Genomic DNA, 24533 nt, shown 5'->3' with positions numbered 1-24533 from the left:
TTGTCAAGCGATGGTGTGGGACAGACAGACACACACACACGACAGGCTTCTTTCAGTTCCTGTCAACCAAATCCCCTCACAAAGCTTTGGTCGGCCTGAGACTATAATAGAAAATACTTGCCCAAAATGCCACATACTGGGACTGAACCCGAAACCATGTGGTTGGGAAGCAAGCTTCTCACCACACAGCCACGCCATATTTTCAAAATTAATTGAAACACAGGTCATGTATTTCAAGAGAAATATGGTAACAAAAGGGTCAATACTCTGGCTCTGATTTTCTGCACATATTTAACAATCTTTGATATAACATGTTGCAAGTTTAAAATTTTATTCTTCCATCCGAAAGCATGTTTTGTAGTAATACTATAGAAGATACTCTAAAGTATTTTCAAGGAAACTTATGGTCTCAGTAGTTTTATAGATCATTGGCAAAACTCCATTAATATAATGGAGGTGACATTGCTCTCTTGACATTAATACCATGTAGACTTATCACTCCTCTTGACAAACATTTCTTCATGAAATAGCTTTGCTTTCTAAGTTCAAAGGCTTTATAAAGTCCATATCACTAACAAAAATGTTTTGTACAGTGATCAAACTTGTGATCTCTCTAGTCCTATTAAGAATCAATAAATCCCGATATAAATTCTATGCTGGCATATACAGGTTCTAGCTTTCATTCTTTAATTAAATTAAACCTTGAAAAAAATATATGAACCTGGTGTAAACAAGATGTTCTTTCTAAAATGAGGATAAAGTTTATTTTGTACACAGAAGAGTGCTTAGTTGCTGTTTCTCAGCTCCAAACAACACAATTTTAATTAAGGCTATTTGTTGTTCACAATTCAGAGACAGTTGTGACACAGGACATTAAGAATTAATATGAATTTACAAGAGCTCTACTTCATCTTGTGTGAGACAATGTTAGTTGGATTCTCTTTAACCATTTTATATCAGTCTGGTTTTCTAATCTTGTTGGTTACTGCCTGCCAAACATGCTCTCATGCAAATTATGTTGCCCTTTATTCTCCAGTTAACTGATACATTAGAGGCACATATAATTTAGAACTAGGCCGCCCCTCGTTCTATGGTACAATGTTGACATGTGAGTAAAGCATCTTCCTGAAGACACAGCATTATATAATTACTATGTTTAGTTAGCATATAATGCTGAACTGAAACCTTCCTATAAACAAAATCTGTCTTCAGTTATCAAACTACTGCAGAGATGGTTAGAATATAGGAAATTGTATTATCACTAACCACTAGTCCATTTCATGATGAAATTCAGTCAACAAAGAACACTCTTTTGCAAGCTTCCAGCTTGGGAGATAACTATAACCTACTTCCACTCTTGAATGACCTGAAAAGAGCAATGAGTGCTGGCCTACTACTGATAGTACCAGATGATGAACTGTATTTAACTATAAAATGCTCTTAAGTAAGTTGGGGATTAGCAACATTTCCCTATGGAATAACTATAATATTGACTATCATTAATGATTCAACCTTTTAATTTGATGTAAGTTTTCTTTTCTTTAGTTTATAATTAAATTTTACATTATTTTTGCAGACTGGATCAAGTGACCCAGAAAAAAATGTTCACGTCAAGTTTAGAAGCACTTAAAAAGAAAATGTCATCCAAGAATTAATAATTTGCACAATTACTAAACTAATGTGTAATTACGATTAATGATAGTTGTGTAATTACATATATAAATTTTGGTATATTCATCTGCTGTTGATTATGAGCCACATAAAAGGGAAAAAATTATAGAAATTTTAAAGAATTAAGTTGCATACATACTAAAATGAACATGTAAATTTCATATCTATGATAAACATTAATTTTGGTAGATTCAGCTGCCATTAATTATGAGCCACAATGTGACATAGTGGTTTGTTTCAAATTGCAATTTAAGCATATCCTACTGTAAACATTATCATGTTGAAGATTGCATTAATTTGTCTTAGACAAGCAGGAAAATCTGCTAGATCCCTTCTTAATAGACAATGAGCATCTATAAAAAAAATTTGCTATAAATTATGCAAATACTTGCTTTTTCAAAGCTATATAACTCATGGTAATTTACACACACAATGGCTTGAAAATTTTAAATAAAATAAAAGTGCAAATATAAAAAAAAAGAAATACAAAAGCACGTGTTGTTTTCTTAATTTTTCTTTATCTCTTTGATCATATTTTCAATGCGGTATTGTTCATGGGCTTTCTGGGCTGGATGATTAGTTTAAATGTAGCAAGAATAGTTAAACTGAACAAATATTAATACTGCATTTTTTAATCTTTACTATAGGTTTATTGATCTAGGTAATGAGATCAACTTGTTGAATTGCAAGTTAGAAAATAGAAGAAAAAAAAGAGTTTTCTAGAAATCAAATATCAGGCACTACAAATTATCAATTCTTTTGGGTCATTAATTTTAACTTCAAGATGAAGTAGAATCTCATTTGAGTTAAATCTAAATTTTCACTGAATAATTTTTCATTAAGGAGAAAGTGTATTAGTAAAAAGTGTATAAAAATAGCAAACACAAAAATCAGCTATTATTAATGAATAATTTTAATGTTTTAAATTAGGACAAGAAAACATATTAGTACAAAATGGGCAGGAGAATTTTACTATTTTCTTTTCTTTATACCTTGAGGGATATTGAAAGAATATTAATAACTTCCCCAGATGTTTTAGTGCTTCTCCAATTCAGCATCATTTTAGCAATGTGATTTTCTTCAAAATGAAAGTGAAATTGTACCAATGGCCAAAGATGTTTAGCATTTTTTTTTTGTTTGTTTTCCTTTTATGCTAAAACTATCATTCTTGCAACAATGTCAGATTATTACAGGTAAAAATCCAACAACTGTCTACATCCTAAAAATAACCATATCATCTTGAAGATTTTATAAAAATGGTACTTTTAGATCATTCATCTGCCTTGTTTTGGAAGAGGGTTAGGGATACTTCATTTAATTATTTGTTCTTGATGGTGGTGGAAACTTGTGAAATGTTAATAAAATCAAAAAAAAATTCCTCATTTTTCACCTATTGCATTATGTTCAAATAAATATCAAAATATGCTAAATGTTGACAGCCATATTTTAAGAGAATTAAATCAATGCAGAGCAGAACTTAACTAGGATATTTGAAGAGAAAGAAATTTCAAGGATGAAAAATAAAACTGAGGTGAATAAGGAATTGAAAACACAAAAAAAAAAAGGTAACACGCTGGGAAGTATGCACTTTTTCATCACAATTTTGCCACTATTTCCGTGTGGGCCTAATAGGTATGCTTTTCTGTTCTTCATGAAGATACCAACACATAGATCATACTGTAAAAAAAAAAAAGAAAACAGGAAATTAAGATTAGTAATCTTTATCAGTCATCAGTTTTTTTTGAGGAAACATAATTACTATTCTATATGCACTTTTTTTTTTTTTTGTTTGTTTTATGATAGCATAAAAGCTGGGTGAAATTTTAATAGATTCTGTAATTTATATTCTATAATGACACATTTTTCATAACACTAGTATATTACCTGGGAAACTAACTTTGGTGGTTTCTATTGTCACTAATAATGCATTATATTTGGTCAAGGCTGTTAACTTTCAGTCAATCCGCACACTGCTCTACATGTAGGTACTTTGAGAGAATACATTTACCTTTCTATGGTGGTCGTGTACATAGATTGAACAGTTTATGATGTGAAGCCACCTTTTAGCTATTTATGACAAGCTAGGTTATGTTGTGCTAATTCCATAATTAGAATAGACAAGGTCAACATTGTAAAAATTGATGAGTGTTGTGTAAGTTCAACTCTTCCAATAGTTATAGATGAACAAGAGACAGAGTTTCATGAGGCTGACTTGCCTTGGATAAAACCTTCAATATCATTTCTACGGCCTCTGTCAGAGGGCAGAGGAGGGTCCTTAGCACATGAGGGCAAACACATTTTTGGTAACCCTACTTTAATTAACAGGCTTTATTGGCTTGAAGAAATTTTGCACCTGGTGGCAACTTCCTTTGTCAACTCTTGCTATACCATTCACAAAAATCCACCTTATTTAAGACCTGAAACTGCAGGTCACAGTTATTTAACTCTTTAGTATTCAGATTAATCTGCCAAATGCAATACTTATGCATTCACATTGATTTGAATTAATCATGCATTATCTCATAGCTTTGCGATTTTGATGGTGTGATTATTTATTTTTAGAATTTCATTGTAGGGTAGGTGTGAGAGGGTAGATCCGGCCAGTTTTAACATAAAACCAGTAAAATATTTGGACCAGATATGGCCGGTTTAAAAACTAAAGAGTTAAACTAATCAAACAAGTCCCCTTTTCTATCTCAGTCTGTTTCCGGGATATTTTATATATTCCTTCATCAGAAACATGTTTCAGTAACAGTTATTATAGAGAAGATATGAAATACAGAGTGAAGTGGAAGAATGAAAACAGACATGAGATACATAAGGATATTGTATTTGCAGTTCCATTATTTAAGCAGAATGGTGTATATATAAGTTTCCTGAACTCACACACAAGGTACAGGAAACTTATATATACACCATTCTGCTTAAATAATGGAACTGCAAAAACAATATCCTTAAGTATCTTCCGTCTGTATTTCATATCTTCTCTATAATAACTATTGCTTAAACATTTTCTTGCACCATCTCTGAAGAAGGAATATATAAAATATCCCGGAAACAGCTGTAAGACCTCTTTATAAATGTTCTGAAAACTATTCACAACCTTGGATTTTTTATCTCATTCTGTTAATTTTTATATATATATGCTTGCTAATACACGATCTACTTTGGATTCCTCATTCGTATCATTATTGAACCTGGAGCTTAACTATAGTCTGTCCATAGCACTTACTCAACATTACCTGGGTTTTCTTGACACCAATACCTCTCATATATATATATATATATATATTCTATCTTTTACATCATTCAGTCATTAGACTATGGCCATGCTGAGGCACCGCCTTGAAGAGTTTTCAGTCCAATGAATCAACCCTAGTACTTATTTTATTTTAAATCTGGTACTTATCCTATTGGATTTCTTTTTGCTGAACTGCTAAGTTATAGGGATATAAACACACCAACACTAGTTGGTAAGAAGTGGTAGGGGACAAACAGACACAAACACACACATATATGATGGGCTTCTTTTAGTTTCCGTCTACCAAATCCACTTATAAAGCTTTGGTCAGCCTGAGGCTATACTAGGAGAAACTTATTCACGGTGCCACTCAGTGGGACTGAACCCGGAACCATGTGGTTAGGAAGCAAGCTTCTTACCCCACAGCTGTGCTGTATATATATCATGCATGAAAAATATTTCTAATATTGGTACAAATATGGTCATATGGGAAAGTGGATTAAATCAGCTCTGGTACTTAACTAACTTTATTTAATCCACTCCCAGAAAGATGACCAGTAAAGCTGGAATTACAACATTCAACATCCATTTTCCTTGCTGGCATGGGTTAGACGGCTAGTTGGGAACTTGCAAGGCCAGGTGCTGCACCACGTCCCATAGTCTGTTTAGGCTTGGTTTCTTTGGCTGGATGCTCTTCCTAACACCAACCACTCCACAGAGCATACTGGGTGCTTTTTATGTGGCACCATCACCAGTGCCTTTTAAGTAGCACCGGCACCCACACCAATGCTTTTTACATGGCACCTTAGTTTTAGGATCTCAATTCTGTTGTGGTGGATGGGTTTTCTCGAGTACAGCAATGCACCACATATCTCAGTCCTCTCTCATCTCCTTCATAAGGTTCAGTGTTTTGAGATCAGCCTTCAATATTTCATCCCATGTCTTCCTGGGTCTCCCTCTTCCACAACTTCCTTTCACTCTAAGTGATCAGCACTTACATAAAAAAAGAAAATGTAAATAAATACTGAGAGATGTTTTTTTCTGATGTTCTAGCAATTGTACCAAAGTTTGAAAAATATTAGTAAGTTTTGCATGCTTTTGTTTTGTTGTTTTTTTACCTGTATAAATAATAAAAAAATGACAGCAAGTAGAAGGCCATTTTAACCCATCCTTCTTTCATGGCACGAGATAGTTCATCAGCATTCATGATTGTTGTTGGATCATATAACCCATGTCCAGTCATGTATGATGGACGGGTCAAATATCTGGAAGAAAAAATAGATAAATGAAATAAAATTTTTTAAAAAATGAATCACGAGACTGGTTGTGGTTGGAATCTATTTAACCATAAGTTTGCTTGATAAATCCTAAACAACAATTTCTTCCCATAATAAATCTGTGCAACATTCTTCTAAAACTTTCACTTCCCTAACATACAATTCAGAGTTCTTTGCCAATAGTTGTGAGCATATTCATCTTTTGGTCTTTTACATAACCTTACTCTTCAAATGTTTGAAATTTAAGCTGTTATTTGACATATTCCACATTAAACCTTTGAGCCCAAGAGTACGATTGAGTGGGTGCAATTTCATTTGATAATAATTCTTGGAAGATGCAAAAACAGGTGGTCACATGGTTTTGTGCTTTTCTGGTTGAAAATAATGTTTCTGTCAATTAACAAGCAGTAAACACAAAACTATGTGGCTGCCCTCTTTTGCATCTTCCATGAGTACAGCCAAATGAAATTACACCTTCTGAAGTATACTCATGGGTTCAAAGGGTTAGGAATTACGATGCTGGCATACAAAAGTTTTAAAAAGTACCCAAACTTTTGTTTGATTGATTTTAAGGATTATGGTCAATAAATCAGAAATGAGAATGAAGTCTTTTGTCTCAATTCTTGACTGAATTGATTGCAGATTCCAGCTTTCAACAACTTCATAAATGGTCTAAACTGCTCTCAGGATCATTCATATATACCTAACTTTGTCAATACCTTCAAGGCTTAACACTCTAGCATTCAAATCAGCCATTTCTGGCCTCAATATTTTACCTGTTTTATGTTCAGATGTAGTCTCTCACACCTATCCTACAATGTCCTTCTAATAATAAACAGTCTCAAAGCTACAAGACAATACTTGATTAATTCAAAACAATAAGAATAAGCATTACTTTTGGCAGAATAATCTGAATGCTAAAGGGTTAAAAGTGTCTCTTAGATCAACTATAAGACAAAGATGTCTACTCAAAGTTAAAAACTAATTAGCAACACCTGTAGTTTCCTCTTCAACAGGACACTGTTCTTGAATGCATCTTATTCAAACTAACTCTTGTTTTGCACCAGCTTTACTATCATTCATCATTAACTTTATAACTTGAAGTCCTCACAAATCCCACTCCCTTTCAACGCATCTTTTGTGGCTGTATGGTAAGAAACTTGTTTCCCAACCATATGGTTCCAGGTGAGTGTCTTCTATTATAGCCTTGGGCCGACCAAAGCACTGTGAGTGGATTTGGTAGATGGAAACTGAAAAAGAAGCCTGTGTATGTGTGTATATATATATATATATATATATATATATATTTTGAGTCATCCCATAAATAATGTGGGTTTTTTTCAATTGCATGAGCTAAAAGTTGGAGGGGACAGGATAGACTACCTGCATCAACTTACTATAAAAGCAGGTAGTAATTTTACTTTGTCCTTATTCTTAGTGCAAGTTTTGAAGAGTGCAGTTCGATTTTAACAGTTATTTTTTCAAAGCTATAATGGAAGAGATAAAGGAGCATATTCGGCATATTTTGCTTCATGAGTTCAATAAAGGCAACAACGCAATGGAAAGTGTGAGAAATATTAATGCAGTATACAGGGATCAGACAATAAGCATAAACCAGTATCAACAGTGGTTCTAGAAATTCCAAGCTGGAAACTACAGCCTAGAAGACAAGCCTCGTCTTGGAAGATCTGTAGAGCTTGACGAGGATGTTCTGCAAACACTGGTGGAACAAAATCTCATCGTCCCTGTTGAGGAACTAGCAGAGGAGCTAGGATTAGGCCACTCAACCATTCATTGACACCACCGCTAGAAGAAAAATGACCATCAATGTGAAATAAAGTGTCTTGCTCAAGGACACAACACGTTGCCAGGAATTGAACTCATAACCTTACGATTCTGAGCCGAATGCCCTAACCACTAAGCCATGCACCATCACTATGTAAAGCCTGAATTATAACAGATAAAAAAACTGTGATAATAATGCCTTTCCCAAGATCCATAATAGTTAAAAGTCAAACAATTAACACTAGATATTAAAATGGGGATGTGTACCAGTTTCCATTTACCTTACTTTCTCAATTCAATAGGACTGATTATTTGTAATTAGTTGTCTCATCATCATCATTTAACATCCGTCTTCCAGGCTGGCGTGAGTTGGACAGTTTGACAGGATCCAATGTATCAGAGGATTGCATTAACCTCCAGTGTCTATTTCAGCATGGTTTCTAACCCTAACCCTAACCCTTCTTAACATAATGTTCATTTCCAGTTTTCCATGGAAAATATGTCTGGACAAGGGTAAATATTATGTTGCTTGGAAACAGGTGAGAGTTAGTCAAAGAAAGCACATCCTGCCATAGAAAACCTGCTTCAACAAATATTGTCTGATCTATGCAATCGTGGAAAAGGGATTGTAAAAAGAGTGATGATGAAAGCAATATTAAAACTCAAAATTAACCAGAAACCTCTGATATCAGTTATTCTTTTTTTACTTGTTTCAGTCATTTGACTGCAGCCATGCTAGAGCACCATCTTAAGGGGTTTTAGTCAAACAAATTGACCCCAGGACTTATTCTTTGTAAACTTAGTACTTATTCTATTGGTTTCTTTTGCCAAACTGCTAAGTTACAGGGACGTAAATACACCAACATCTGTTGTCAAGCAATGGTGGGATAGGGACAAACATAGAAATATATATTGCCCTCTGCTCTCCAACCCCATGCCTAACTACCAACAGATTGTATCCTCCACCATTCACGACCTCATTTCCTGCTCTCGTCTTCCTCCCACTGCCTCCAACTTCATTGTCTGTACCACACGCACTGCCATTACTTACTTCCTTCCCAAAATCCACAAGCCTGACAACCCTGGCCTCCCCATCGTCTCCACCTGCAACTACCCACCGAAATGATCTCCAGATACCATGACCATATCCTTGCTCTTCTAGTGATTCCCTCCCCTCACACATTCATGATCACTCATGCTTTCTGTCTGTTTAATTCTTTCTCCTTTCCTTCTGGTCCTCTCAACATTAAACCTTTGCATACGGTGATCCCACACAACAAAGGCCTTCTTGTGCTTAAACACTTCCTTGGCCTTTGGCCAGACCCTCAGCCTAATACCTCCATACTTTGTTTGGCTGAACTTGTTCTCTTCCTCAACTGCCTCTTGTTTGTAGGAGAGTTTTACCAACACTTCACAGGAGTGACCATGGGAATGAGAATGGGCCCCAACTATGCGAACCTGTTTGTTGGTTATGTTGAGACCCAAATATTCTCACAATTCACTGATCCAACTCCCAAGCTATACGGTCATTATATTGTTGGCTGTATCGGCACGACTTCACTCTCCCATCCTCCCCTCAGATTCTCCTGCACTATCTCTTAACTTTTCCGTCAAATTTCTCAACAATTTTCTTCTACCAAATCCACTCACAAGGCTTTGGTTAGCCTGAGGTTATAGTAGAAGATACTTGCCCAAGGTGCCACACAGTGGGACTGAACCCAATACCATGTGGTTAGGAAGCAAGCTTCTTACCACACAGCCACACCTTGGTCATAATACAGTTAATAGTTACTTTTTTATATTGTCATGCTTTTATTAAAGATCAGCTCAAATGTGAACCAAATTAGATTAGTGTCAATTGGTACTTACCTGCGTACATGATATGCAATGAGTGGCATATTTAGAATCAAAGACAACCATTCTCCAGCAAATAAAAACAACAGGTTAAATATTATATGCAAGAGGTATTCAGGAAGAACCAACTGTAAAAGTGAAACAAAAATATGATTATTGTAAATCATGTAAATTTGGTTCCTTGATATGGTTGACATTTCTTGCATATTTCATTACAAAATATATTTTTAAAAACCCTGCTTTTTACCTGCTAACAATAGATTTGATGCCTCATGTCTATGTCACTACCACTATCACTGTCATCATTATTACCATCAAGTTTGCATCAGTTTTTCCCATGCTACCATAGATTGGGTGAGTCTTTTTGAAGCACTATTCTATAGCTTGATGCTACCCTTCCTGATGACAACCATTATTTGCTTTTCAAGTAACATGTTTTATTTCTGATCTTTGCATCAAATTGCTGCCAGTCATTTGTCTTTGGGAGATAGAAACATCATCACTGCAGAAATAGTGTCAACTAAAGACAAGCAGAGTCCCGACCCATCACACACACACACAAATATGCATAGAGGAAAGGTATCCAGCTATAGAAACTATTTCAAAACAGACACTGGAGCAAAATGGAGGAATCTGACACATCAGATCCTGTGGAACCACCAACCCTATGTCAGCATGGAAAGCAGACATAGAATGATGATGTACACACACACACACACACACATGGGCTTCTGTACAGTTTCAACCAACAAAATTTGACTCACAAGACATTGGTCAACCCAAGACTACAGCAGAAAAAACAATGGGGTCGGAGTGAAGAGAAGAGAGAGGTGAAACCCAAATTACATAGATAACCACACCTGCTACCACACCTACTAAAGGTTGGCAGTCTAAAATTTCTGCAAGCTTGACACTTTAATTAGTCCATTATGCAAATGAAGCAAGCTACAATTCAAAACTAACCAAAATTTAAAAGATACTTACTGGATTCAAACTGTTGCATTGGTCTATAGGATTTTTATACTCTGTTTTCAATTCATCAAATGCTATGATCTGTAACAAAATAAGGAAAACTAAATATGTAATATGTGTGTGTATTAAGAGAGAACTTTTTCTCTATGGTAACTGCAGTGAATTTGCCTTTAGAAGTTGAAATATATCACAAACATATTTTAACTAACAAAGTTTGCTTATACCTAAACACTGTTTGGTGCTAACACTGCATATACAAGGGTGTGCTGAAAAGATCCTTGTTTAGGGTAAAAAAAAATATAGGAGAATCAGTTAATTATGATTTTATTCAATATACTCCCCATTCAGATTCACACATCTATTGCAGCAATTCTTGAGTTTTTCTAAGTCCTGTAAAAGAACTCAGGATGTTGGGCCTCCAGTCAGGCCAGTCATGATACCCTTAAAGCCAGGAACTTTTCAGCACCCCATTTCTTGTTGTCAAATCTTCCTTAACCATTTTGCAGGCACAATGACATGCTGGTCACCAACAGTACACAGGTAGACCAACATTTTGGTAGTTTTTTGTCATAACATAATGTCATTCTCCAATTGGTTGATCATTGAATATTGAATGCTAACATGTCGAAGCACCACTCAAACCTCCACCATCACCAGATGCATTCCTGTGGAATTCCCATGATTTGCATGTCACTATAACATATATTTTATCTGTTTCAGTCTGCAACCATGCTGGGGCACTGTTGTTCAAAAATTTATAGTTGAGTGAATCAACTCCAGCACTTATTCATTTTAAGTTTGATTCTTATTCTATCATTCTCTTTTGTCAAACTGCTAAGTTACAAGGACATAAACACACCAACACCAGTTGTCAAGCAGTGGGTGGGTGGGGACAAACATAGATACAAAGACACACATACACGCACATATATATTTACAACTGGGTTAATTCAGTTTCCATCTACTAAATCTACTCATAAGGCTTTGGTTGGCCCAAGGATATAGTAGAAGACACTTGCTCAAAGTGCCATACAGTAGGACTGAACCCAGAACCATGTGGTAGGGAAGCAAGCTTCTTACCACACAGCCATGCCTGTACTTACTTATGTGTGTGTATGTATGTATGTATGTGATGGGCTTCTTTCAGTTTCCATCTACAAAATCTACTCACAAGGCTTTGGTCGGCCAATAGAGATAGCAGATGATACTTAGCCAAGATGCTGTGCAGCAAGATTGAATCTGGAACCATATGGTTGGGAAGCAAGCTTCTTACCACCTATGTTTTTAGAATTGGATATCTATAGATTTAAATGCTCAAAAACAGCATGGTAGCACCAAATAGCGTATATTGTTCTGGTTGCGGAAGGCATCCTCCAAGCTCATTCTACACTTTTTCCATGTCTCAGATAGTCAGTTGGAGCCAATATGTGACTTACAAGATTAGGATTCAATCTACAAGTTGGATCATAATCTTGTGTTCTACAAGGCATTTTATTATGACATACAATAACTGAGCAAACTATCCCATTTGCTTCTATGTATGATTAAGACTTGTCTAAAGATACGATATTTTTATCTTTCGTCTTTTACTGGTTTGACATTAGACTGCAGCTATGCTGGGACACCATTTACAGGGTTTAGTCAAACAAATTGACCCCAGTACTAATTCTTTTATCATTTTGGTACTTATTCTATCAGTCTCTTTTTACTGAACTGCTAAGTTATGAAGACACAAACAAACCAAAACCGGTTGTCAAGCAGTGTGGGGAAGGAAATGGGGAGGGAGTAAACACAAAGACACACAATCGACTTCTTTCAGTTTCCATCTACCAACGGTGGGGTACAAGCACAAAAACAAATACACACACACATATAATTGACTTAATCTGTTTGTCTGTCTTTGTTTGTCCCCTCTGTGTGTAGCCCCTTGTGGGTAGTAAAGAAATAACACACACACACACAACAAATCCACTCACAAGGCTATACTGGAAGACACTTGTCCAAGGTGCTTGCTACACAGTGAGACAGAACCATGAACCATGTGGTTGGGAAGCAAGCTTCTTACTACACAGCCATGCCTATGCCACCAAATTATTTGCCCACATCACAAGGATTTAAAAAATTATTTGCCTCTGAAAAGGTTAAACTAAACCCTACCATATTAAAAAAAAAAAAACACATTGGATAAATATAGTCCTTGATACATTGTGTGAACAGCTTTGATCATAGGTTTGCTGACTATAGACTAACTGGGATTAGCAACAACAGCCAAGCAACTACTATACTCTTAACACCTGTCCAAATTAGTACCAGTTAGTTCCTCAGTAACAAACACTAACACTAGCAGAGAATCAATAAATCTCAACAAGATATAGATGAAAGCAAAACATTCTTTATTAAGACTTGGATAAAGAAAGCAATGATAATTAGAATTAAAAAAGGGAAGGATAAAAGAGAATAGTCAAGATGACAGCATTGATAAGCGGAAGAGATTAAGAAATAAAGAGGTGAGTTACTGCAAAATTAAATAACTAAAGCATAAAGTTAGACTAAAAATAGCATGTCAATAATTTTCTTAATTAAGTAGGATTAAGTTTAACTCAATGAAACTCTGTGTGTTGTGTGCACTCTGATAAGTGTATGTGTGGAGTGCACGTATGTGCACTCTACCATGTGGATGATGTGTTTGGACTGTATGTGAGTGTTAAGAAAGGTAAAAAAGCTGTCAAAGTATATAAGATTTTTAAAGAAACATTGTCTTCTACTATTACTAGTAATAGTAGTGGTGGTGGTGGTGGTAATTATAGTAGTAGTAGTAGGAGGAGGAGGAGGAGGGCAGCGAGCTGGCAGAAAACCATTACAGTGTAGGACAAAAATGCAATGCAGCATTCGTTCTGGTTTCAAATTCCAGCAAGGTTAACTTTGCCTTTCAGCATTCCAGAGTTGATAAAATCAATGCCATTTAAGCACTGGGGGTGAAGTAATCAACTAACCCCATTACCCCACCTCCAAAAAAATGCTGTGGTAAAAGAGGCTGTGTGGTGAACTTGTCGGAAAGGTTTAAAGACAGGCACTTTCCTATCTAGCATGGGCTGCCTCCAAACCATCAGGTCTGCATGCTTCAACACTTTACCATCGCTGCAGGACTTCCGAATGAATGAATGAATGCCATCATCATTGTTGTTGTAATATCCAATTTTCCATGTTTGCATGGATCAGACAGAATTCACTGAGGCAGATTTTCTAAATCCAGATCCACTTCTTGTCACCAATCCTCACCTGTTTCCAAGAAAGGTAATATTTTCCCATGGCCAGATGCATTTTCATAGAAGACCGAAAATGAAGGACACTGCTTGTATGATGGAGAAAACTCATTTACAACTATCACATGATATCAAGCCAAGGAGAAAATAACACACACATCTTTTACCTTTTAATTGTTTCAGTCATTAGACTGCGGCCATGCTGGAGCAATGCCTTGAAAAATTTTAAGTCAAATGAAGCGACCCTAGTACTTTTTCTTTTTAAGCCTGGTACTTATTCTATTGCTCTCTTTTGCCAAACTGCTAAGTTATGGGGATGTAAACACAGCAACACCGGTTGTCAAGCAGTACTGGGGAATACAGAGACAAAGACAAACACACACACACACATACAACAAACTTCTTTCAGTTTCCATCTACCAAATCAACTCACAAGGTTTTGGTCAGCCCAAGGCTATAGTAGAAGACATTTGCATGCTGAGGACATGTGTAAGCTTGCAAGGAATGAAGTGAGTATGCTCCACTGGATGTGTAATGTCAGTGTGCATACACGACAGAGTGTAAGTACCTTGAGAGAAAAGTTGGACCTAAGAAGCATCAGATGTGGTGTGCAAGAGAGACGACTGCGCTGGTATGGTCATGTGGTTAGAATGGATGAGGATAGCTGTGTGAAAAAGTGTCACACCGTAGCGGTTGAGGAAACCTGTGGAAGAGGTAGACCCAGGAACTCAGCCACTCTGCCTCCATGAGGCCCAACGCTCAAAAGGTGTTCTTTACATGCTACTAGCACGCGTGCACTTGGCTTGATGGATCCTCTCAAGCACAGCACATCGCCAAAAGTCACAGTCACTAGTCATTGCCTCTGTGAGGCTCAAAGTTCGAAGATCATGCTTCACCACCTTGTTCCAGGTCTTCCTGGATCTACCTCTACCACAGGTTCCCTTCACAATTAGAGATCAGCACTTCTTTACACAACTGTTCTTTTTTCATATGCACCACATAACCATACCAGTGCAGTCAGCTCTCTTGCACACCACATCTGATGCCTCGTATGCCTAACTTTTCTCTAAAGATGCTTACACTCTGTCCGACATGCACACTGACATTGCATATCCAGTGAAGCATACTGGCTTCATTTCTTTCAAGTCTACACAAGGTGCCATGTAAAAAGCATTGGTGTGGGTGCCAGGTACACTCTGTGGGATGGTTGGTGTTAGGAAGAGCATCCAGCCATAGTAACGAAGCCAAAACAGGCTATAGAACCTGGTGTGGCTGCTGGCCTTGCCAGTTCCTGTCAAGCCATCCAACCCATGCCAGCATGGAAAACAGACGTTAAATAATGATGATGATGATATATATGCTAGCAGAGTTTAATTGGATGGTATTTGGTGCAGGAATTTTATGGGCAGATGCTCTTCCTGTCACAAGCTCTTTTTTGTTTAGTAAGTATGGAATTTTTTTTTATTCCAAGGCAATTTGAAAGTGCAAAGTTTAATGGATGTTTAACATGTACAAATATGTCCTTGTTAAACATCCATTTGCTTCCTCCACAATACTTCTGTGATACTTTAAAACTTTTCTGTCAGTCATCTCTATCTCTCTGACTTGAACTGAGACAATGCATGCCTCTATGGAAAGTGAATGTAAAAATGATGATGATGATGATGATGAAGGGGATGTATGTATCAGTTGTTAATTTTGCATCCATTTTCCCTTTCTAGCATTGGTTGCTGAAAAATTTATTATTGAAGCATTATTTTACAGTAGACACCCTTCCTGTTATTAGCCATTATCTGTTTTTCAAGTGAGGCATTTTATTCTAGTCACCTTCAAAAGTTCAAAGCAAAGAACTACTGCAAGATTTGTAAACATGGGTTGTTAATATAATGTCAACATTTTGCTTAAATGGTTTCTCAAAAAAAAAAAAAAAATGCCAAGCATATTCCAATACACACACGTATATATAAAGCATGCCACTGTGGTTAAGAAGTTTCCTTCTCAACCACATGATTTCAGGTTCTGTTCCACTGTGTGGCACTTTGGGCAAGTGTCTTCTACTATAGCAAGAACTTCTTTCAGTTTTTGTCTCCCAAATCCATATATGCAGGTGTGGCTGTGCAGCAAGAATCTTGCTTCTCAACCACATATAATTATTTGTATCTAAAGCATCACTTTTAGATTTGTAACAGTTGATTATGGTGCTGCTACAGCAGTCATTGGGTATGACTCCTTCATGTATCACCTGGTTGACTATACAGGTGACTAGGCTATAGCCGACACTGCCAGATATTTTGAGCATCTCTGCGGTGATTCCTGATGGGCCAGGAGATTTCCCTGTCTTCATACCCTTAATTGCTTAATCTACTAAGGCACTGTCAATTCGGATAGCTGGTCCCTCTGTTGGGTCCGCATTCGGCAGGCTCTCTTTCTCCCATTCATTCTCTTTATTTAGCAACCTTTCATAGTGTCGTCTCCATACCTCTTTCTTTGCAGCATCATTTAATGCAAGTGAACCATCATCTATGCAGACACATTTCTCTCCTATGACAGCATGATTCTCTCTCACACACTGTCTTGCAACATGAAATACCTCAAGTCTTTGGTCCTAAGGGATCGGGGTACCCTGTTAAAGGCTTTCTCCATGTCAGAACATTGGCAAATTTTTTTCTTATCTGCTTCCCTTTGGCTAAATAAACCTGTCTCCCAGCTTCCCTTCTGGCAGTCTAGTACCATTCCCTGCTACCACCATTCTTCCAGTCCATCCAAGGCTGTTCCTTTTCCATAATGGCCCTGTCAACAACATTGTTCCACCACCACGTTATCTTGGATCAAGAGGGGACTTTGCACCATCCACAGATCTGGTCCATGGCCCTCAGCAGGTTGTGCCGTATGTATATATATATATACACACACACATACATATATATACATATATGTATATACACACACACATATATATATATATATATATATACTACACTCTCTGAGTGGTTGGCGTTAGGAAGGGCATCCAGCTGTAGAAACTCTGCCAAATCAGACTGGAGCCTGGTGTTGCCATCCGGTTTCACCAGTCCTCAGTCAAATCGTCCAACCCATGCTAGCATGGAAAGCGGACGTTAAACGATGATGATGATGATGATGATATATACACATAAGTATACATACTTATATATACATATATATATATACATACATAAGGGAAAAATCCATTATTTATTCCCTATAAATATATTTATTTATATAAATAAATATATTTATAGGGAATAAATGATGGATTTTTCCCTTATGAGGTTTTTTTCATGCTAACTACTTGATAAATTCTTACAAAGACTTTATCCTATTATTGAATTATATATACATACATATACATACATACATAGACATAGATACATATATATATATACATACATATATACATACATACAAATATACATATATACAAATATACATATATACAAATATACATATATACAAATATACATATATACAAATATACATATATATATATATATATATATATATACACACATATATAATAAAATAAATATATGAGTATGTGCGTATATACGTACATGTATGTATATACCTACATCTACATGTATATATAGATGCATATCTGGGTACAGGACGTAGCAAAAAAACGTGGACAAAATGATAAACGGAATACACATACATATATATATATATATATATATATATATATACACACGCATACATATCTATATATATAAACACATACATATATATATACACACATACACATATATATATACATATTTGCACACATACATATCTATATATATATATATATATATATATATATATATACACACACATACATATATATACGCACACATACATATACATACGTATATATACATACATATACATATACATACATATATATATACATACATATAATATTATTAGGGACAAAATCCAAAATTACAGGTAAAAAACTCAATTAAAATCAATTTATAAAAAATTAAAATTAAATTGAGCCTTATAGATAAAGTATATATAAAATATATACATATACATACATATACATACATATACGTATACACACACACACACACACACACATATATATATATATATAAACAATATATGAGTATATGCATATATATGTACATGTATGTACATACCTTCATCTACATGTACATATAGATACATAACTGGGTACATGACGTGGCAAAAGAACATGGACAAAATGATAAACAAGGTACAACAAACAAACAAGCCACATAGAGAACATATCCTTCATCAGCTGCCACCATTAAAACACCAGCATTTCGAAGAATTAAGGCAGTACACATCGTTAAAATGGCTCTTCCCACGAACACAAATTAAATTTTTTTCGTGGAGGATAGTGGTGGACGGAAAACAAGACAGGAAAACGAAACGGTGAAATAAACAAACAAAAAGGCTGTACAGCCAGACGTGGAGAAGTGTGTATGTATTGAAGGCTGTGAAGCACGAACTGGATTTCGAGGAAGTACATGCAAGCTTGGGGAGTCCATATATATATATATATATATCATCATCATCGTCTAACGTCTGCTTTCCATGCTAGCATGGGTTGGACGATTTGACCGAGGACTGGTGAAACCGGATGGCAACACCAGGCTCCAATCTAATTTGGCAGAGTTTCTACAGCTGGATGCCCTTCCTAACGCCAACCACTCAGAGAGTGTAGTGGGTGCTTTTACGTGTCACCCGCACGAAAACGGCCACGCTCGAAATGGTGTCTTTTATGTGCCACCCGCACAAGCTTGTCCAGGGGCACTGGCAACAATCTCACTCAAAAATCCTACGGGAGCCAGTCAGGTGGTACTGGCAACGGCCATGCTCAAAATGGTGCATCTCATGTGCCACCCGCACAAGAGCACTGGCAACGATCTTACTTGGCTTGCCGGGTCTTCTCACGCACAGCACATTTCCAAAGATATATATATATATATATATATATATATATATATATACACACACACATATACAGTACCACATTTTTGTCTGGGAGATCTTTATGGTTGTAGAAAAGGCATTTAACTTCTATTTCTAAATTTGGTGCGTGGCAAAGCAATTAGCTGGCCCCTGATTATGATTATGTTTATAATTATAGAATATTATATACATACATACATATATATATATAAATATATATATATATATATATAAACAATATATGAGTATATGCATATATATGTACATGTATGTACATACCTTCATCTACATGTACATATAGATACAAAACTGGGTACATGACGTGGCAAAAGAACATGGAGAAAATGATAAACAAGGTACAACAAACAAGCAAGCCACATAGAAACATCTTCATCAGCTGCCACCATTAAAACACAGGCATAAGTTCAAAAAAAGGAAAAAGACAAAAAAACAACAACAAAAAACAACAATGTGAGGACGTGATACAGATTGTGTTACTAGACGCTCGGGAAAGGAAAGAGAGAGAGTATGACGTTTCGAGCGGAGCTCTTCGTCGGAAACAAGAAAAGTCCAAGGAAGAGAAAAACGGAGGAAGAAAATATATATATATATATATATATATATATATATATATATATATACACATATATATACATATATATATATACACATATATATATATATATACACATATATATACATATATATATATACACATATATATAGCTTTCTGAAATGAATGTATGGAGTTAGAATACCTAGCATGTGTGTGTAGTTTCTGAGAAAGTATATAATTTTGCTTCACTGACAAGAGTTCATCCTAATTGTCTGAAAAATGTGTTATTGTATGTTCATTGTAAACAAACAAGTATATCACCTATTATCTTTGGAATCCTTTCATTGTCACATTCACTATTAAATTTTTACTAAGTGTAAATTGAAATATCTGATTCAAGCATTGTTGTTGAGACTGTTAGATACCACAATTTTGTAAAAATAAATTATTTCATAATATGTGTGTGTATGAGTGTATATATGCATGTATATATGTGTATATATATGTGTACATATTACATGTACATCTATATATAGACATCTAGACATATACATGTACATCTATACATATACAGCTATATATATACATGCTCCGTTGGATGTGTAATGTCAATGTGAATACCCGTCAGAGTGTAAGTATCTTGAGAGAAAAGCTGAACATTAGAAGCATCAGTTGTGGTGTGCAAGAGAGACGATTGCGCTGGTATGGACATGTGGTGAGAATGGATGAGGATAGCTGCGTGAAAAAGTGCCACACCCTAACAGTTGAGGGAACCCGTGGAAGAGGTAGGCCCAGGAAGACCTGGGCTGAGGTAGTGAGGCAAGACCTTCGTACATTGGGCCTCACCGAGGCGATGACTACTGACAGAGACCTTTGGAAATGTGCTGTGCATGAGAAGACCCGGCAAGCCAAGTAAGATCGTTGCCAGTGCCCCTGGACTGGCTTTTGGGCGGGTGGCACATAAGATGCACCGTATTGAGCGTGGCCGTTGCCAGTACCGCCTGACTGGCTTCCGTAGGATTTTTGAGCGAGATCGTTGCCAGTGCCCCTGGACTGGCTTGTGCAGGTGGCACATAAAAGACACCATTTCGAGCGTGGCCGTTGCCAGTATCGCCTGACTGGCCTTCGTGCAGGTGACACGTAAAAGCACCCACTACACTCTCTGAGTGGTTGGCGTTAGGAAGGGCATCCAGCTGTAGAAACTATGCCAAATTTAGATTGGAGCCTGGTGTTGCCATCCGGTTTCACCAGTCCTCAGTCAAGTCGTCCAACCCATGCTAGCATGGAAAGCGGACGTTAAACGATGATGATGATGATGATGATGATATATATACTCTTTTACTTGTTTGTCATTTGACTGTGGCCATGCTGGAGCACAGCCTTTAATCGAGCAAATCGACCCCAGGACTTATTCTTTGTAAGCCTAGTATTTATTCTATCGGTCTCTTGTGCCGAACTGCTAGGTTACGGGGACGTAAACACACCAGCATCGGTTGTCAAGCGATGTTGGGGGGACAAACATACACGCACACGCGCATATATATATATATATATATATATATATATATTCGACAGGCTTCTTTCAGTTTCCGTCTACCAAATCCACTCACCTTGGTCGGCCTGAGGCTATAGAAGACACTTGCCCAAGGTGCCACGCAGTGGGACTGAACCCGTAACCATGTGGTTGGTAAGCAAGCTACTTACCACACAGTCACTCCTACATATACATATCTATATATATATAGACACACACACACGCATATATATATACATACATATTTACATACAGATTATATACATACAAACATAAATTCCAACCGTCATCATCCCTACCATTTCAGAGTTTGTAGTAATGGATATGTTTTTACCAGTGAGGAATGTCGACAATCATTATGAATTTTTTTGTCCTTCTTCCGTTAGTTTACCATTCAATCGGCCTTTTACTCTTAGAGAGAAATCCTCTCTTGGCGGAGGTAAAGAATACATACCCCACCAGTTTTCGGCGTAATAAAAACCCTAATCCTAACCCTAAACACCAGGTGTACGTATTCTTTATTTTCGTCACTTTGTTACCCACAGAGTGAATAGGTCCTTGAATTTTTTTCCCGTATGTTCTTACATTGATTGCTATATTTTGAGAACACCCATCCTCGCAGCTAATTAGGTCATATAAGTAACTTAGGCTATTACTTTCAGGTAATCAAGATATTTTAGAGAAACTATTTCACAACTGTTTGAGTGCTTACTGCACCCATGTATCTACTTGCCCATTTAGTGTATCTTCGTTATTTAGCTGCCTCCGATCCCGCTACACCTCCTATGTATCGATAGGTTACACTTAGTGCACACATGAATTTTTGCGTTGTCCTTTTCTGCATGCTGAGCAAGGTACCCTGAGGGAAGCAAGTCCTTCCTTACTGACTAAAAATTTTTGTCGTTGAGGCTGCACAGTTCTTGGTTTTGTTTCTATACATGCAATTTCTTCTCCAAATTTGACGGATTAAATTGTAGCAACTAAGTCATCAGTATATAAGAGTTCATATGGATAATTGGTCTTAAACTTCTCTGAAGGACTATAATAAACAGAAAAGGGCAGAGGTAGTATCTCCTCTAAACACAGACACGAACTGCACCTCATCTAGGCTAATCCTGCTCCTAATCAGGTTTGCAATACATGCATACACACCCATGCTTCAACATCATCATTATTTCACAAATGCTTTCCATATTAGCATGAGCTGGACTGTATACATATATACATGCAAATATATAAATGTCCACACACTCATATATATATATATATATATATATATATATATATATACAAGTCCATATAGCCACTAACGAACGATACGTGCACACTTGTGTGTGTGTGTGTATATATATATATATATATATATATATATATATAATATGTTCGTTAGTCCCTATATGGACTAGATAATTTATTTACATTCTTACATGCGTATATATATATATATATATATATATATATAAAACCCAATACTTCGATTAATATATCTCGCTAGGGTCATTATGAGGCTAAGGCCTATGTGGAAGTACCGTCTTTAGTTACAAGCGATATTTGAAATCAAAATTCAAGTGAAAGAACCATTGTATAATAAAGTGCCCGGGCTCGTGGCCCATTGAAATTGGTAGAAGTGCAGGGGTGTGGGATTATTAATTTAACGGGAAAAATTTCTTTGACATAGATGAGTATTTTATGTGCAGTTGATTTAGTGAAGTGAAGGGGAAAAAATAAAACAATGCCATCTATGGTGAAACAACAAGAACTTGCTTCACGAGACAGATATCGGGAAGTTAGGAGCAATAGGAAAATAAAAATAGTTTCTAGGAAACCATGACAGTTTTAATTAAGTGAAAGTGAATTAAATAAGAGAAAACTGTCATTAAAAAAAATATATAAAAACGTTGAGAAGCGACGACAGTTATTATGTAAAATCATGTTTCAATGTGTATGATACTCACGTGGAAAATTACGAAAAATATAAGAATAGCCGTAAGAATGAGAGCTAAAATATAGCAAAACGCTGCAAATGTGAACGCCATAACGTTTAAATTTTTTATTTGTTTTTTTATTTATCATTTTATGTTTTTTTTTCTTTTTGTTAAGTTTTTGTTTTTAGTTTTGTATTAAGGGGAAGTCACTCTTGAAAACTGGGCACGACATTAAAATGACGGATCGAATGAATGAATGTAACTTAGATAAAAAGCAAGAAAATAATAATAAGTAACAATAATAATAATTGATTTTTGTCTTAGATATACAATCAGATTTTTTTTCAGTCGAGAAAAGTTAATCGATAATATAATATTACCAGTATTTAGGTTATCGACATTAGAGATAATTTGTCACTGAACGTAATGTTAAACATATAAAATAAGCCTGAGTGGAAGTGGGACTGGCGCTAAGAATGTAACAAGGAAACTCATTGAAGTATTGTAAAACATTTTAGTCCTGTAGCTTGTCATGTCCTATCGATCCAATGAAACCGGGATCATTTTACCTAGCGCGAAGTTAGTGTTGTTAGGAAATGGTTGTTATCAACTTAATCTGATTGTAGATAATGAAAATTACTAGAAAGCAAAGGTGACGTACAAAACCAGAACTATTTTAGAGAATTGAGCAAACACTAACTTAAAAAAAAACATTCGTTCTTTTATTGCATGTGTAGCTGATACACAACCTCTGCTGCGTGGTTTATCTACCTGTTAAAAATGGCATCCAAATTCCTCCCAGACCACAACCAACAATCTTGAAGAGTGAGGGAGTCGTTGAATAGGAGAACATTGGGTGTCAGTCTACTTGATCAGAGCTTACCTGAGGCTCTACCGCAATCACTTGCCTTCAGAACTTATTTAAACACACACACACACACACACACAGAATGCGTACATATACTATGTTTTACAACTATTATATTATGATACATGTATGTATATATATAAATTATAGATATATATATATAAATTATATATATATAAATTATATATATAAATTATATATTATAAGGAGAAAATGAAGAGTTTTAACTGATAAAATTCAAGTGTAATAAGCATTAAACTCAGTAATATACTTAATTGGTACCTATTTAAACAATAAACACCAATCTGTTAGTGAGGGATATCATACCTGTCTCTGCGCAAGTGTTGAGGGTGACCTTCAATGGAAACCCAAGGCTGACAGTCATCTTAACCTGAGGGGGGCAGTGATGTAAGTGCGGAGGAGTTACACGAGGAAGTGTGTAGAACTGCCAATACCACACAAACTCATAACATCCTGGTTGTTCTGGGTGACCTCAATGCACATCTGAATAAGGGGCGCAGTGAAGATCCTTGCTGGTACTTCCATAGCAATACCAACTGAAATGGGCAACTACTGAGGGACACCCTGCAAGAGGCAAACTTGATGGCAACCAACCCAAGGTTTGGGAAAAATACAGGGA

General features: G+C 36.2%; 2 protein-coding genes across 21 annotated transcripts in view; one reads left to right on the top strand and one right to left on the bottom strand.

Annotated features, from left to right (window-relative positions):
• Positions 1-2162, top strand: part of LOC106867912 (uncharacterized) — a 90572-nt gene extending 88410 nt beyond the window's left edge. For all 20 annotated transcript variants that reach the window (XM_089359687.1, XM_089359689.1, XM_089359681.1 and 17 more), the window contains one exon: positions 1577-2162. In XM_089359687.1, the coding sequence (XP_089215813.1) occupies positions 1577-1655 (79 nt within the window). In that variant the 3' untranslated portion in view covers positions 1656-2162. The remainder of the gene's footprint in view (positions 1-1576) is intronic.
• A 7-nt stretch (positions 2163-2169) lies between these two features.
• On the bottom strand, positions 2170-23206 carry LOC106867914 (protein cornichon homolog 1). The gene is made up of 5 exons (XM_014912984.3): positions 23056-23206; positions 10813-10881; positions 9844-9956; positions 6031-6177; positions 2170-3348 (listed from the first exon to the last, which is right to left on the bottom strand). The coding sequence occupies exons 1-5, from the start codon at positions 23134-23136 to the stop codon at positions 3321-3323; spliced, it is 438 nt and encodes a 145-aa protein (XP_014768470.1). The 5' UTR covers positions 23137-23206; the 3' UTR covers positions 2170-3320.
• Positions 23207-24533: the final 1327 nt, after the last annotated feature.

The sequence above is a fragment of the Octopus bimaculoides genome, chromosome 11 (assembly GCF_046866305.1).
Source record: "Octopus bimaculoides isolate indiv1 chromosome 11, ASM4686630v1, whole genome shotgun sequence".
Classification (NCBI taxonomy): Eukaryota; Metazoa; Mollusca; class Cephalopoda; order Octopoda; family Octopodidae; genus Octopus; species Octopus bimaculoides.
This window is presented reverse-complemented; position numbering and strand designations above follow the sequence as displayed.